This window comes from Mustela nivalis (assembly GCF_964662115.1).
Source record: "Mustela nivalis genome assembly, chromosome: 2".
Taxonomy (NCBI): domain Eukaryota; kingdom Metazoa; phylum Chordata; class Mammalia; order Carnivora; family Mustelidae; genus Mustela; species Mustela nivalis.
The window spans coordinates 141,203,972-141,216,776 of NC_139021.1; the positions used below are offsets into that span (position 1 = coordinate 141,203,972).

At 46.3% G+C, this 12,805-nt stretch overlaps 2 protein-coding genes across 11 annotated transcripts in view; one reads left to right on the forward strand and one right to left on the reverse strand.

The window, feature by feature from the left end:
• Window positions 1-9,478: 9,478 nt before the first annotated feature.
• Window positions 9,479-11,390, reverse strand: LOC309858995 (uncharacterized protein). Its single transcript, XM_082719389.1, has 2 exons — window positions 9,992-11,390; window positions 9,479-9,576 (listed from the first exon to the last, which is right to left on the reverse strand). Exon 1 carries the CDS (start codon window positions 11,359-11,361, stop codon window positions 10,339-10,341), a length of 1,023 nt encoding a protein of 340 aa, XP_082575515.1. The 5' UTR covers window positions 11,362-11,390; the 3' UTR covers window positions 9,479-9,576; window positions 9,992-10,338.
• Window positions 11,391-11,425: 35 nt separating this feature from the next.
• NRG3 (neuregulin 3) overlaps window positions 11,426-12,805 on the forward strand; it is a 1,043,540-nt gene continuing 1,042,160 nt past the window's right edge. For all 10 annotated transcript variants that reach the window (XM_082719379.1, XM_082719385.1, XM_082719381.1 and 7 more), the window contains exon 1: window positions 11,426-12,330. In XM_082719379.1, coding sequence (XP_082575505.1) covers window positions 11,502-12,330 — 829 coding nt within the window. In that variant the 5' untranslated portion in view covers window positions 11,426-11,501. The remainder of the gene's footprint in view (window positions 12,331-12,805) is intronic.

The window sequence follows — 12,805 nt, forward strand, 5'->3', positions numbered from 1 at the left end:
CTACTAAAGACACGAGCTTAAAAATCCCTGGCCCCAGCAGCACTGAGAGGAGTGGAGAGGATTCCACAAAAGATCCAAAAGCAACGTGTTTTGGTCTAAATCAAGGCAATCTAAGACAAAGTCAGGATCAAAATCAGTCTTTTTACTTCCTCCCCAGATCCTTAGAGCAAAGAATGACAGTGGAGACAGGACTTCTTCTTCTTCTTGATAAACTCATCCGAGGCAACAGTTTTCAAGGAAGGGCCTAGACCCTACTCCTGGGTATGTATATACTAGAGATGAATTATCATCTGGTGGGAGAGAGGCACCCAGCTAGAACTAAAGAATAAAACCCAACACAAATTATTAAATTTCTTAAAAATCTTTTCTACATTTCAGTTTGAAAATCTGTTAAAGAATGAAATTCATATATCCTCTGTATCATCTACTATAAAGTTACCATTGTAAATAGTAACTTTTCACTAATCATATCCATTGATAGTACTTGAGTGCTTCTTAAGATATCACAATGTTTTAAAATTGGCAATATATATTTACATTTGTTTTCCATTTTAGCATCATAATCATCCTAGAGTTAGGCAGAGCTTCCCCCATTTTATGGACCAATATAACTAAGGCGCAGAGTCTCATAAAATTATTGGAGTAGTAAGGATCCCAGTCTCTGCTGCCTAACTATTTGTTCAGTGCATTTTTCGCTGCTCACATCCTCAATCACATGAAAGAGTACAAAATTTACTAGTTACAGTATCGGCTCTACCTATTGCTTTGTGGACACATATTTTTCTAAACCCATCAAATATTTGATACCAGTGTTTTCAGGAATGATATGTGACCTTTGGCTTAGATTAACCAAAGTTTTTGCAACTCAGTTTAAGGCTTCTTTGAAAGCCCAATGTGGGGAACCAACTTTGATGTGCAGCGTTCTCCTTCTTCAGGATAACACTTCTGACACCATGTATGGAGACAAAAGAGGGAATAACCTCATGATGCTCCATCTTGTCTCTCTCTCTCTCTCTCTCTCACACACACACACACATTTTTAAAATTAAAATGAAGGAAAGAAGGAAGGAAGGAAGGAAGAAAGGAAGGAAGGAAGGAAGGAAGAAACGGGTATTTTTCCGAAGGGAAAGGGAATTGCTTGGAGAATTTGAATGATGCAGGTTTTACTGAAAGCTTTAAAGATGAAAGGTATCACTTTTTACCCATTAGCCTGTACAATGATGAGATCCTGAGTATACTTTGCTACTTCAAAGGGTCACTGGAATACAGCTTCCAGGAAAGACTGTTCGAAAGTTTTGGGGTGTGTGTGTGTGTGTTGTGAAGTAAGTGTAGTCCCCTCCAGGGCCTTCCTTCAATACCCTTGTAGATTACTACAAATGTTAGTGTTCACATGCTTTTTGATGTAACTTCTAAATCTTTCTGGGTACCACTTGTAAATTCTAATATAGGACGTGAAGTATTTTCCGTCATTCTTCAAGCCTGGTGGAATTTCTAGAGGTTAGACTAGGGTTCTGTCCTCTTGCTTACATATTATACATATATAGTACCTCTCTGATCTGATAAGGTACGGGTGCATTTGGACGTTCACATTCAGAAAATTAATCACGCATTGCCTTAAGAGCTATCTTGCTACTCAGCCAGCTGTCCAGAGAAGTCAGATGTGTGCCATGAAGAACCATTAGGGATGCTAATTGTAAGTTGACTTCTTTAAGAATTCCAGAGAGCGAAAGGACAACAGGCAGAGCTGTGTGTGAGGTAGTAAACTGTGTAATTATTTGCAAATCTGCCTTAAGGCAGAAAGCCACCAATATCTTCTGTTAGGTCTGCTTGCCAGGGGAACACGTCCTCACTAATTGAATACTTCCCGTGGAGATGATTTTTATCTTTACATCATTCCCAAAGTGATGATTCTGAGATTTTGCCCAATGTTTACTCTAATATTTAAACCATTAACCATAAAGATAATATTTTGGTCTTTAATCTTACCCACTGTAGTTGAAATTATACATTGTTTCCATTTACAGTGATTTAGGGGCAGTCAGAGTTGGGTTGATTTTCTTATTGTAGTCCCTGGTGGAGAGTTGTTCATGAAAGCAACCATCAGTGCTTGGCTGCCATTCTAAACTACTCTTTTCAACTTCTGAAGCAAAGTTGGCTCTCTTCCCATAGTGCAGTGGAAGCCAGTTGGCCTGGTTAGTCTCTCAGGGGGTCAACTTTGCATTTTACAACTCTGAGAAATTCCTTTGGGTAAACAAGCCCAAAGAATGATCTGTTTTCACTTTTGCCTCTTACTTTGTGTTTGGAATTCAATCATCACTGCTCAGTATATAGTTTTATCCCATCCATACATGTAATCCCATTCCTAGTCCACCTTAATCCCTTGACACTTACCACAAACTCTGCTCTCATGCCTTCCCTAACTTCGTCACATAAATCAGTACTCACAGACACACACACAGCCCAGGCCCAAGCATTCACAAACACAATTATTGGTCAAGTATGTCAATGTTCAAGAAGTCTATAGTCACAACAGAAGACGTTCTCACATTCTTACATCCCAGCATTAACTAAAAACAATGATTTTTGAGAATTTGAATTTTTAAAAAATGGATATTAGCCAAACTCTCAAGAAAGGCAACACAATCCTTCACATAAGTTTGTGTGTTTTATAAATTATATGGGATCATATCCATGGTTTTAAAGGTTTTACTGTGATACAGTTTTATGGCTTCTAAATTCTAAAATACCCTCTGTTAAGCTAACTAGAATTTTAAGGATATTTTGTCAAATTCAGATATGCTTTTTATCTAATCCCTGTGGAGTTCCTGTGCTTTTTCACTGTTTTTTTCCCACAGGTGCTAAAGATTAGGAGACAATTTTACTCTATATTTCCCATGTAAAAGGGAAGCATAAATCTATAAGACCCATTACCACTCTCATTTTAACTAGTAATTATTAGCACATGCATATTCTTAAAATGCTAAAAGAGAACTATAAATTTATGTCAACATTGGAGTTGAGCTTTACCTGAAATCTGTGCTCCTGTAAAACAATAGTCAAGAAAACCATCCCCACAATTTGGGTTTTCAAAACCCCTTCACCCTTTCATGTTTCAAGAAATGGCTTGTCACCAAGAACCACTCTTCCCCATATGACTTAGACAAGACTCCTTGTAAACTCCTTCTCATGACTCCCATAAGATTTACAGATGACCCCCTTGTTCACCTGTGATGATGCCAAACACAGACCCTTCTTCTTTCTCCTGAACCTGCTTTAAAGGTCATCTATAGACTCTCCAGCCTCTTGCTCTTTATCTCTTGAATGATTACCTAAGACTAGGTCTGTCCGCCTAAAACTAGATAGATGCAAAGATAAACATTTCCTGTTCAGGTGACTAGACTTCATCTAACTGCAAAACAATTTCAACCTTAAATCACTCTTCCTGCCTCCCAGTGACAATCAAAGGCAAACCCATCAGGCTGAGACATTCTGATCTTTGGAACTGGGGTGTTCTCCTTACTGCTATTGCCTGGGTAAAATCAGTTTCTATACTTATTCTCTTTTTTCTTTGGCATCAGTGATGCTGAACATAACTACAACTCTATTCAGATAATTCCAAACAAAACTCCGGAGCCAGTTGATAAGTTCATCATCAAGCAGTGCTAGAGTACTCTTTTTAAAATATTTTCCCTTTTACTGTCTGCATTCAGCTTCAGCACTGCAGACAGGCATGGTCACAGACATATATAAACATACGTTTGTAACTTTGTTTAAAATCAGGAATTATCCTCCACCATATGGTAAAAGTTTCAAAGGTAGGATGAAGAGTGGGGTTTTCAAGTCTTCAAAACCCCTTGGAGTATCTATTACACAAGGGGTAAGCACTGTTAGCCTCCTCGGTTTTAGTTAATATTTTTTTCTAAATAAACTAGATGGTGTTTTCCTTCCTTCTTTCTCAATTTATAAGCACCAAGCAAGTTTTGTCCTCTTGAGATATCCTTTCTTAGAGACAAAACAGATGGGCCAAATCTGCTGTGAGTTATTAATACCTATTCCTGGTAATCTTCTGGGTTTCCTTTTTTTAAAAACGTTTCAAGTGTTTATTTAAATTATAATTAGTTAACATACAGTGTAATATTAGTTTCAGGAGTAGAATTTAGTGAGTCATTACTTACATATAACCCAGTGCTCACCCCAGCAAATGCCCTTTTTAATGCCCATCCCCCATTTAACCCATTCCTCACCAACCCTCAGTTTGCTCTCTATAGGTAAGAGTCGCTTTTATGGTTTGCTTGCCTCTCTCATTCTCTTTTTCTTTCCTCTATATATATCCATTTTGTTTCCTAAATTTCACATTTGACTGAAATCATGTTATTTTTCTTGCTCTGACTTACTTATTTCACTTAGCATAATACACTCTAGCTCCATCCACTTCATTGTAAATGGCAAGAGTTCATTCTTTTTTTTTGGTGGAGTAATATTCCCTTGTGTGTGTGCATGTGCGTGTGCGTGTGTGTATACACATACACATAATTTGGCTATTGCTGATTATGCTGCTATAAATATTGGGGTGCATGTCCCCTTTTCAATCAGTATTTGTGTATCCTCTGGGTAAATACAGAATAGTGCAAGTGCTGGTTTGTAGGGTACTTCTCTTTTTAACTTTTTGAAGAACTTCTGTACTGTTTCCAGAGTGGCTGCACCAGTGTTTGCATGAGGAGGTCATGTAGTGTGTGTGTTGGATGCCACGCAACAGAGGGAATAAATGTACATTTGTCACCTCGGGCGATGGGGCCAGTGCTTCTCCACAATGCTTTTTTTGTTTGTCCTGAAGCTTACACTCCCCTCCAAGATCCAGCTTGTTGATGGAAACAACACAATGCCAAGCCCCGGTAAATATCTTCGCAAAACTTGTTGGAAAAGATGGGCTCCTAAGAGAATGCGGCACAGAGGCAATTTGCATTTTCATTAAAAAAGAATACTTGTTATTATTTTTGAGCTGCTGACTCCAAATTTCTGCTCTTTCTTCTTTACTAATGACTGTATCTCCAGAATACATTTCTGGAGCTGATAGAGGAAATGAAAGGTATTTTGTGGAATGCTCAAAAACCCTCATAGACTACCATAATCCTCAGCAGAGATTGTGGGGGGAAATTACTCTACATTCATACTTTTATCTTAATATTCTGTCGATAAAGCAAGAAGGTAGGCTCCCGTTGGGCACGTCAGCTCTTGCGACCGAAGACTTTGGGCAGTTTGCTCCAATGTTGTCTGTGCTCAGGTTTCTGTAAGAAGTTTTTGAGAAAGTTCCCAGAGTGCAGACATGAAGTCAACCAGTGGAGAACTGTGGAACATTATCTGAGTGTTTTTTCTCTTTACAGGGTTATGAAAATTTCGTCCCCAAGTCTGAGGGAGCATAATGTAGAATTTTAGAAAACACGGGCGAGATGAAGCCAAAATGTTATACAAACATGAACTCACAGCAACTCTTCCTGAATGTAGCTGTATTGGGTTTCTTACAGATAATGGGGTTTGAGACACAGAGTTTTTTCTTTTTCTTCCATTACAAGCAAGCATTTCAGGGAACTGGCTTTCTACATTTCATGTCTTCTATACTTGCAATTTAACTTAGACTTAACCTGATTGGGGACTGGTGAGAGGTATGTGAATTGCCAAATGAAATCTTGTAGTCTGAAGAGGGAGTGAGAAAGAACATGCATCTACCACCTTTGTTTCTGAACATGCTGAGAAGACACTTCCTTGGGTTTTTCAAAAGCCCCAGATTGTCTATCGTTGGTTGATTGGTGATTTGTCAAAGCAAACTTCCATCTACCCATTCTCCAACTTTAGATCCAACAAAATGATTTTAAAAGAATAGTCATATGATGAACTGATCTGAGCAGAATCTTCTATCAAATGTTTGGGAAAGATACAAGGGCTAAAAAGGCAAACCCTGATGAAGAATCAAAAACTAGATAAGACAAACAGTGGTAACTTTGAGTGCCAAGAGTAAAGTCCCATGTTCATACTCTAAAATACAGGCAGTTTGAATTTAATGCAAAAAAACCCCAATTAGGTAACATCTCACTATGACACTCAGATCCTTCAACACTGAGTTTCCAGGTCATTTTCTACTTCCACTTCTGCTATGTAGTCACTCTGCATTCCAGCTAGATTCTTAATGCCATAGGGTGGCTTTAGCCTTCTCAGCATGGCAGATGGTTAAACTGCCCTCTGTTGCCATTGTCCACTTTCACCACCTTCTTGTCTGGTGCTTTCTGTTGCTTGTGTGTCTACCCCTCTGAGGCTCTCCTCCCTCTTTCAGTATTAAAAAAGGCTCTGTGCTCGTATCCCTCTTGTTTTGAACTCAGAGTACAGGTTCTGTCACAAAAATCTTCACAGAAATCTTCCCTCCATTGACCACGTGTAGTGCCACCCACCCAGTTCTTAGTTAACCTATTTGAAATTTGGACCTTGTCCTCTGGCAACTCCCTCTGAAATTTCACGTCTATTTTGTCTTAGTGTCTCATCCAAAACTTCAAATTTCACACCTGGTTATTCAATGTTTCCTAATTTGTGGGAGAGCAGTTGGGTGAGATTCTAAATACCTGAACTCCAAGCATTGTTAACAATCATCTTTTTTGACTAGGAGAGCTGCAACTGGAATTATTCACCTTTACACTGTGTTTTTTGCTCTGTAGAATTTATATATTTGAGAGTGTGTTTTATTTATGATATTGGAATATAATGCTCAAATCCTTGGGGTCAAGGCGTTGTAAACAGGCAGATCCACCCAGAAAATTTTCTAGTACATTTGGATGGGCCTTAAATGTAAGATATAAAGCATTTTCAAGAAATAAATAAGATTGCTCCTTGAGCCCTATAAAGAAAACAATCAGTTTGTTTTTTAAAAAGGTCACCATGGTTTACTATGAAATGTGATCATAATAGTAATAGTAATGGACTAAACCAAGACAGACTAAAAAATATGTATCCATGGGAAGGTTAACCTCATTAAACCTTTTTAAAATGTTTTCTCTGAAATGTTTTGAGATACCTTGTTGTCTATAAACACAGCTCTAGTGGATGTTATGAAGACTATTATGATTCTGCAGGCTGGACTGGCTTCTGTGGTAACATAAATATCCAGGAAATGCACACCTAATAAAAGAGAACACAGTATCTCCAGGAGGGTTAGGTCCTCAAGGCCATTGAGGATGACAAATAGATGGGATATATTGAGATTGAAGAAGAGATATCCTATATAATCACACCAAAAAGGCATATCGTTTGTGGTGCAAAACAGCACTTCTCATTTTTTCTGAGAGAATACATAATTATGTATTTGGTCTGTTTGCTTATTGTCAGTTTCTCCCACTAAAATGAGTTCCATGAATGTAGGGAGATTCTGTTTTGTTTTCTGTTGTATGTTCAATGTCTGGCACTTAGCTCATGAAAGGTTGATCTAGTCAATGAGCTTAGAAGAAAGGGTGAAAGTATTGGAAGGCAGCTTTTTAGCTCAACACAAGACGTTTGTAATGATGTATACTGTCCGCAGGCTGGGCCAGTAAGTGGTGCTTTCTCCCGAGCTACAGCTGGATCCAGATGACTGCTGGGGTGGGACGTTTTGGAGGATGTCACAGTGTGGGGGTGTTTGGCCACTAAGTTCACTTCTACTCCTGTGGTTCTGAAGATGGGCCTTTGCTGAAGACTTGACAATTGAGGGAGCCCAAGTTGATGACATTGTATTGTGAATGGTGATAGCTAATTGAACTTGGGGTGTGAAAGATTAGGAGTCAGGGACGGCACTGCTACTCACAGCTTCTGTATTTTGGTGGCAACGAAAAGTAAAAACTGAAGTTCAATAAAAATGCTAGTTTGTGGGCAAACGTTAATCAATGTTCATAAATTTTAAGTTTAATGTGTTAATGGATTACACAGGAGACATCCAGAAGGTGATTATGTTCAGGCAGAAATGGAACTCAGGAGAGGCTGAGATATGTCATGCCTATTTATTAGAAGAACTCATACCTCTCTCTCCAGGAAGGTATCTGAAAATGTTGCTAAAAACATGCGATGGGGGATGCTTGGGTGGCTCAGTGGGTTAAGCATCTGCCCTCAGCTCAGGTCATGATCCCAGGTCCTCGGATCGGGTCCTGCATCGGTCTCCTTGCTCACTGGGGAGCCTGCTTCTACCTCTACCTGCTGCTCCCCCTGCTTGTGTTCACTCTCTTTCTTTTTAGCAAATGAATAAATAAAATCTTTTTAATTTTTTTTTAAAGATGCCATAGGTAGTAGATCATTTAGCTATAGAATTTCATATAATTATCATAGAATATAGATATTATAGTTTCATTTCACAGATGAGAAAATAGACGCCCAGGGTGACTTCATTGCTTTTCGGGGCCAGAGGTCGAACTTGAATCCCTGTCTTTGGAGCCTGAGCGTGAAGCTATTTCTCCAATGTTCTGCTTTAGGAAACTGAGAGTCACCAAAATGAGACTCATGATGGGACAGACTCCTGGTTGCTCATTGGCAGTGCGAGTGTCCACCACTTGTCCTTGACTCAGCTGTGCCCACACCCCCTCCCTGATTCCAGTTCCAGTGCTTAACCACCTGCTACCAGGAAGACTCACCATAAAACTGCAAGTTAACGATGGTTGCATCTGCCAGACTTTCTTGGCTGGGCTGGTACAACGTGCTCCCCTATACAAGGCTATCACAGCATTGGGCTTTTTCCTCCTCATCTAGTGATGATCTTCACTGTGAAAGCAGCTAATGGGTAGTCAAGTGCAATGGCTTGGGATCTGGGAGAAAATGAGCTCAACGGGGAACCATGAATAAGTTGTTAAAGCTAAGTGGAAAAGAGAAGTGGAAGGAATTTGGAGAGGCCGCTGAGGGAGGCATTGGGGAGCATGGAGGCAATATGGGGTGAATTTAGTGAGAGTACAGTTTCAGGAGAGCATTTGTCCAGCGGCACCATTACTACACCCCTTAGTACCCTGGATTTACTTCAGTGGGCAAAGAAGGGAGGGATTACAGAAATGCTGGGGGAGCCCATGAACTAGGAGTGTTTTCTGGAAAAGTAATTTTCTGTCTCATATGGCTGACGGCAACACCTGCTATACTTTCACAGCATTTTGTGTGAAAGTTGAGTTTTATTTGCTATACAGGAAAGGCTGGCCAGTAACTGCCCAGCACCCGCAGAAGGTAGAGACTGGGTCAATTTTTACTTAACAGGAGTGTGCCTTGGATTGGAAAGCTGAAGGAATATGGATTCAAGCTTTGTGGCTTTCTCTCTCTCTCTCTTTCCCATTGCAATTGTTGGAACCATAATTCAGCACTACTGGATTAGGGCATGTTCTATCAAACTAAAAATCAAAAGCTTTCCTATGGGGAAAGTCTCAATTTTATAGCTGAAAGAGGTGACAGCCGCATTACTGCCATCAAAAATAATTTATTAACTGTGTCTGTGCAAAATACTCTGGTAGGCACCAAATCCCAGGGGATTCCCGTTTCAATGCATCCTCTGCTCTCTGCAGTCTTTTCAGTGTACTGTACTGTTTCGCTCTCCACCTGTGAATAAAATGGATACCTTGAAAACTTCATCTTTGTGGAGACTGTAACAGTACTGGAGAACGCTGATTCCTGCCTCGGTGCCAATCTTACAGTGCTGGGGAGCTGTACGGGGAGGCTCTTGCCCTCAACTTCTCATTCTCTGAGCTTGTAAATAAACATCTTTTCAGTTTTCACTTTAGACCAGGAAATCTGTGCATCATCAGCATAAACCATCCTGATGCTGGCTCTCTAACTCTTCTTTCTTTCTCGCCCAGTCCCCCAGATTCCCAGGCAGGTCCCACACTGCACCTGACATACAGGTGCACCCGCTCCTCTCTACCCAAGGTAAGAAACCAGCAACGCAATTTTGGCCACCAACACAAACCCTTCTCGGTTTTAGCTCTCACAATCATTTGTCATGTGACAGGTGTACCTGAGCTTTCATCTACATTTAAAGGCAATACTTTGTTTTTTTAAGGTAAGTTATTCTCAATCAGTTTGGAGATATCTGCCAGGTGTAAATGTACGAAGGTCGTCTGCTTCACCAGCATCTCTGTGAGGAACTCGTCGGAAAGGTGGCTCTCCATCGAGCACCCGCCATCAGGCTGGGGAGTGCACAGACACCCTCCCACGAGCACAGGCCCAGCTCCCTCGCCCCGCAGCATCCGTCTGACCCCGCCGAATCCGCTCGGGAGACGGGCTCACGATCGGTCGGGAGCTGCTTTTGCCACACGCTTCCAAGCGGGGGTTTGCTTGGATCATTTATTTCTCCCGTGCACATTAAGAAACCACCATTAGGTGCTGGTGGGAGGCGCCACTCTGCCTGAAGCCCAGCCCGTCCACGGCGGCTCTGCGCACACCGCACCCGCCCGGCTGCCAGAGCTCGCCTGGAGCCATCTCCGGCCGCGGTCCGCGTCGCCTCGGATCCCCGACGCGGTTTTCCGCTTCACCTCCCCAAGCGTGACCCGGCAGCCGGGGAGCGACTTCGATTCCTCTGTGGCGTGTGCGGTTCCCTCCGCGGCGGGTCCGACAGCACCCGCCGCGGACGCCCCGTGCGCCCCCGGCCCCGGGCTCGCGGCGGCGGCGCCGTAGCTCGCTGGAGTTTGACTCTCGGGCGGCGGCGGCGCGGAGCCGCAGGCGAGGCGAGCCCGGCCGCTCGCCCTCCGCGCTGCGCTCGGATTGGTCTCTCTCAGAGAGTGCTGGCCGAGGGTTGGCTGCGGGCCGGCTGAAGAACAGGTGCACCTTATCGCCCGGGCTCGCGGAGCAGCAGCCGAAGAACGCGGCGCGCCGGGCCGGGCAAACGGCGGCGGCGGCCAGGTCGGCCCCCTGTGTCGGAATGCGGCTCGCCGTCGCCCAACATCCCACGGCCAGTCGGCTCAGCCTCTGAACGCGGCTCGAGGCCCGGCGGCGGCGCGGGCGGGCGCCCCGGGGAGCGGGCCGGGCGCGGCGCCCCGAGGATGCCGGCGCGGCTGGAGCGCATGCAGGCGGCGGGCAGCGGCGGCAGCGGCGGCGGCGGCAGCAGCGGTAGCGGCAGCAACAGCAGCAGCAGCAGCGGCGGCAGCAGCAGTAGCAGCAGCAGCAGCAGCAGGAGCGGGGCCCCGGCGCGCAGGAGGCCGCTTGGCGGGCTGCAGACGCGCCCAGCCGCTCCCTGACCGGCCGGCGGCGCCGGGGGCCCGTCTCGCCCCTCTTCCGCGCTCCTCGCCGCCCCCTCCCCGGTCCGCGTCCCCTCCCCCGCTCCTCTCCTCCCCGCCCGCCGCCCGCCTCTCGGGGGGAGGGGCGTGGGGGCAGGGAGCCGATTTGCATGCGGCCGCCGCGGCCGCTGCCTGCGCCCGAACCCGCCGCCGCCGCCGCCGGAGCCCGCGCCCGCGCCCGCGCCCGGCCCGCGCGGCCCCATGCCTCTGGCGCGGCCCTCGGGGGGGCGAAGGTGAAGACCGGCTCCTAGGATGAGTGAAGGTGCGGCCGCTGCCTCGCCACCTGGAGCCGCTTCGGCAGCCGCCGCCTCGGCCGAGGAGGGCACCGCGGCGGCTGCGGCGGCGGCAGCGGCGGGCGGGGGCCCGGACGGCGGCGGCGAAGGGGCGGCCGAGCCCCCCCGGGAGTTACGCTGTAGCGACTGCATCGTGTGGAACCGGCAGCAGACGTGGCTGTGCGTGGTGCCTCTGTTCATCGGCTTCATCGGCCTGGGGCTCAGCCTCATGCTCCTCAAATGGATCGTGGTGGGCTCCGTCAAGGAATACGTGCCCACCGACCTGGTGGACTCCAAGGGGATGGGCCAGGACCCCTTCTTCCTCTCCAAGCCCAGCTCCTTCCCCAAGGCCATGGAGACCACCACCACGACTACTTCTACTGCGTCCCCCGCCACCCCCTCCGCCGGCGGTGCCGCCTCTTCCAGGACGCCCAACCGGATTAGCACCCGCCTGACGACCATCACGCGGGCGCCCACTCGCTTTCCCGGGCACCGGGTGCCTATCCGGGCCAGCCCGCGCTCCACCACCGCACGGAACACTGCGGCCCCCCCGACGGTCCTGTCCACCACAGCCCCCTTCTTCAGTAGCAGCACGCCGGGCTCCCGACCCCCGGTGCCAGGAACCCCCAGTACCCAGGCAATGCCATCCTGGCCCACTGCGGCATACGCTACCTCCTCCTACCTTCATGATTCTACTCCGTCCTGGACCCTGTCTCCCTTTCAGGATGCTGCCACCACCTCTTCCTCCTCTTCGTCTTCCTCCTCCTCTACCACCACCACGCCAGAAACTACCACCAGCCCCAAATTTCGTAAGTATACACTGGGTCTGAACTCTGATTTACTACTGAGTTTCCGTTTTACCCTCCTCTTGTCTTTTCCCCTCCGCCGCCGGTCTTCTAGCATCCTCCACCCCTCACCCCCATTCCAGGTTGGAGCACTGAATGAGATAAAGTGGCCGCAAGGGAGGAAAAAGGTGCGGGTCTGTTCTGGGTCTGTGTGCGGGGTGGGGGTGGGGGCTGTAGGAAGCGGAGAGAGATTGTCAAGCTTCACCTGGCCTACTTAAGTGGGTCCCAAACGAGAACCGATCTCATAATTCCCTTCAAAGGGTTAACGCGAGCGCGATCTCTGCTCACTGCAGACCTGCTGGAGAGCTCCGGGATCCGGCTCCTATTGAGAGGTGGGGGAGGTGGCTGGGAAGTCGGGGGTGGGGAGTGGGGGTGGGGGGATAGGAAGGGCCTTCCCCCAAACACTGAGCCCTTTCCCCGCTGGTGGGAAGGAGTGAAA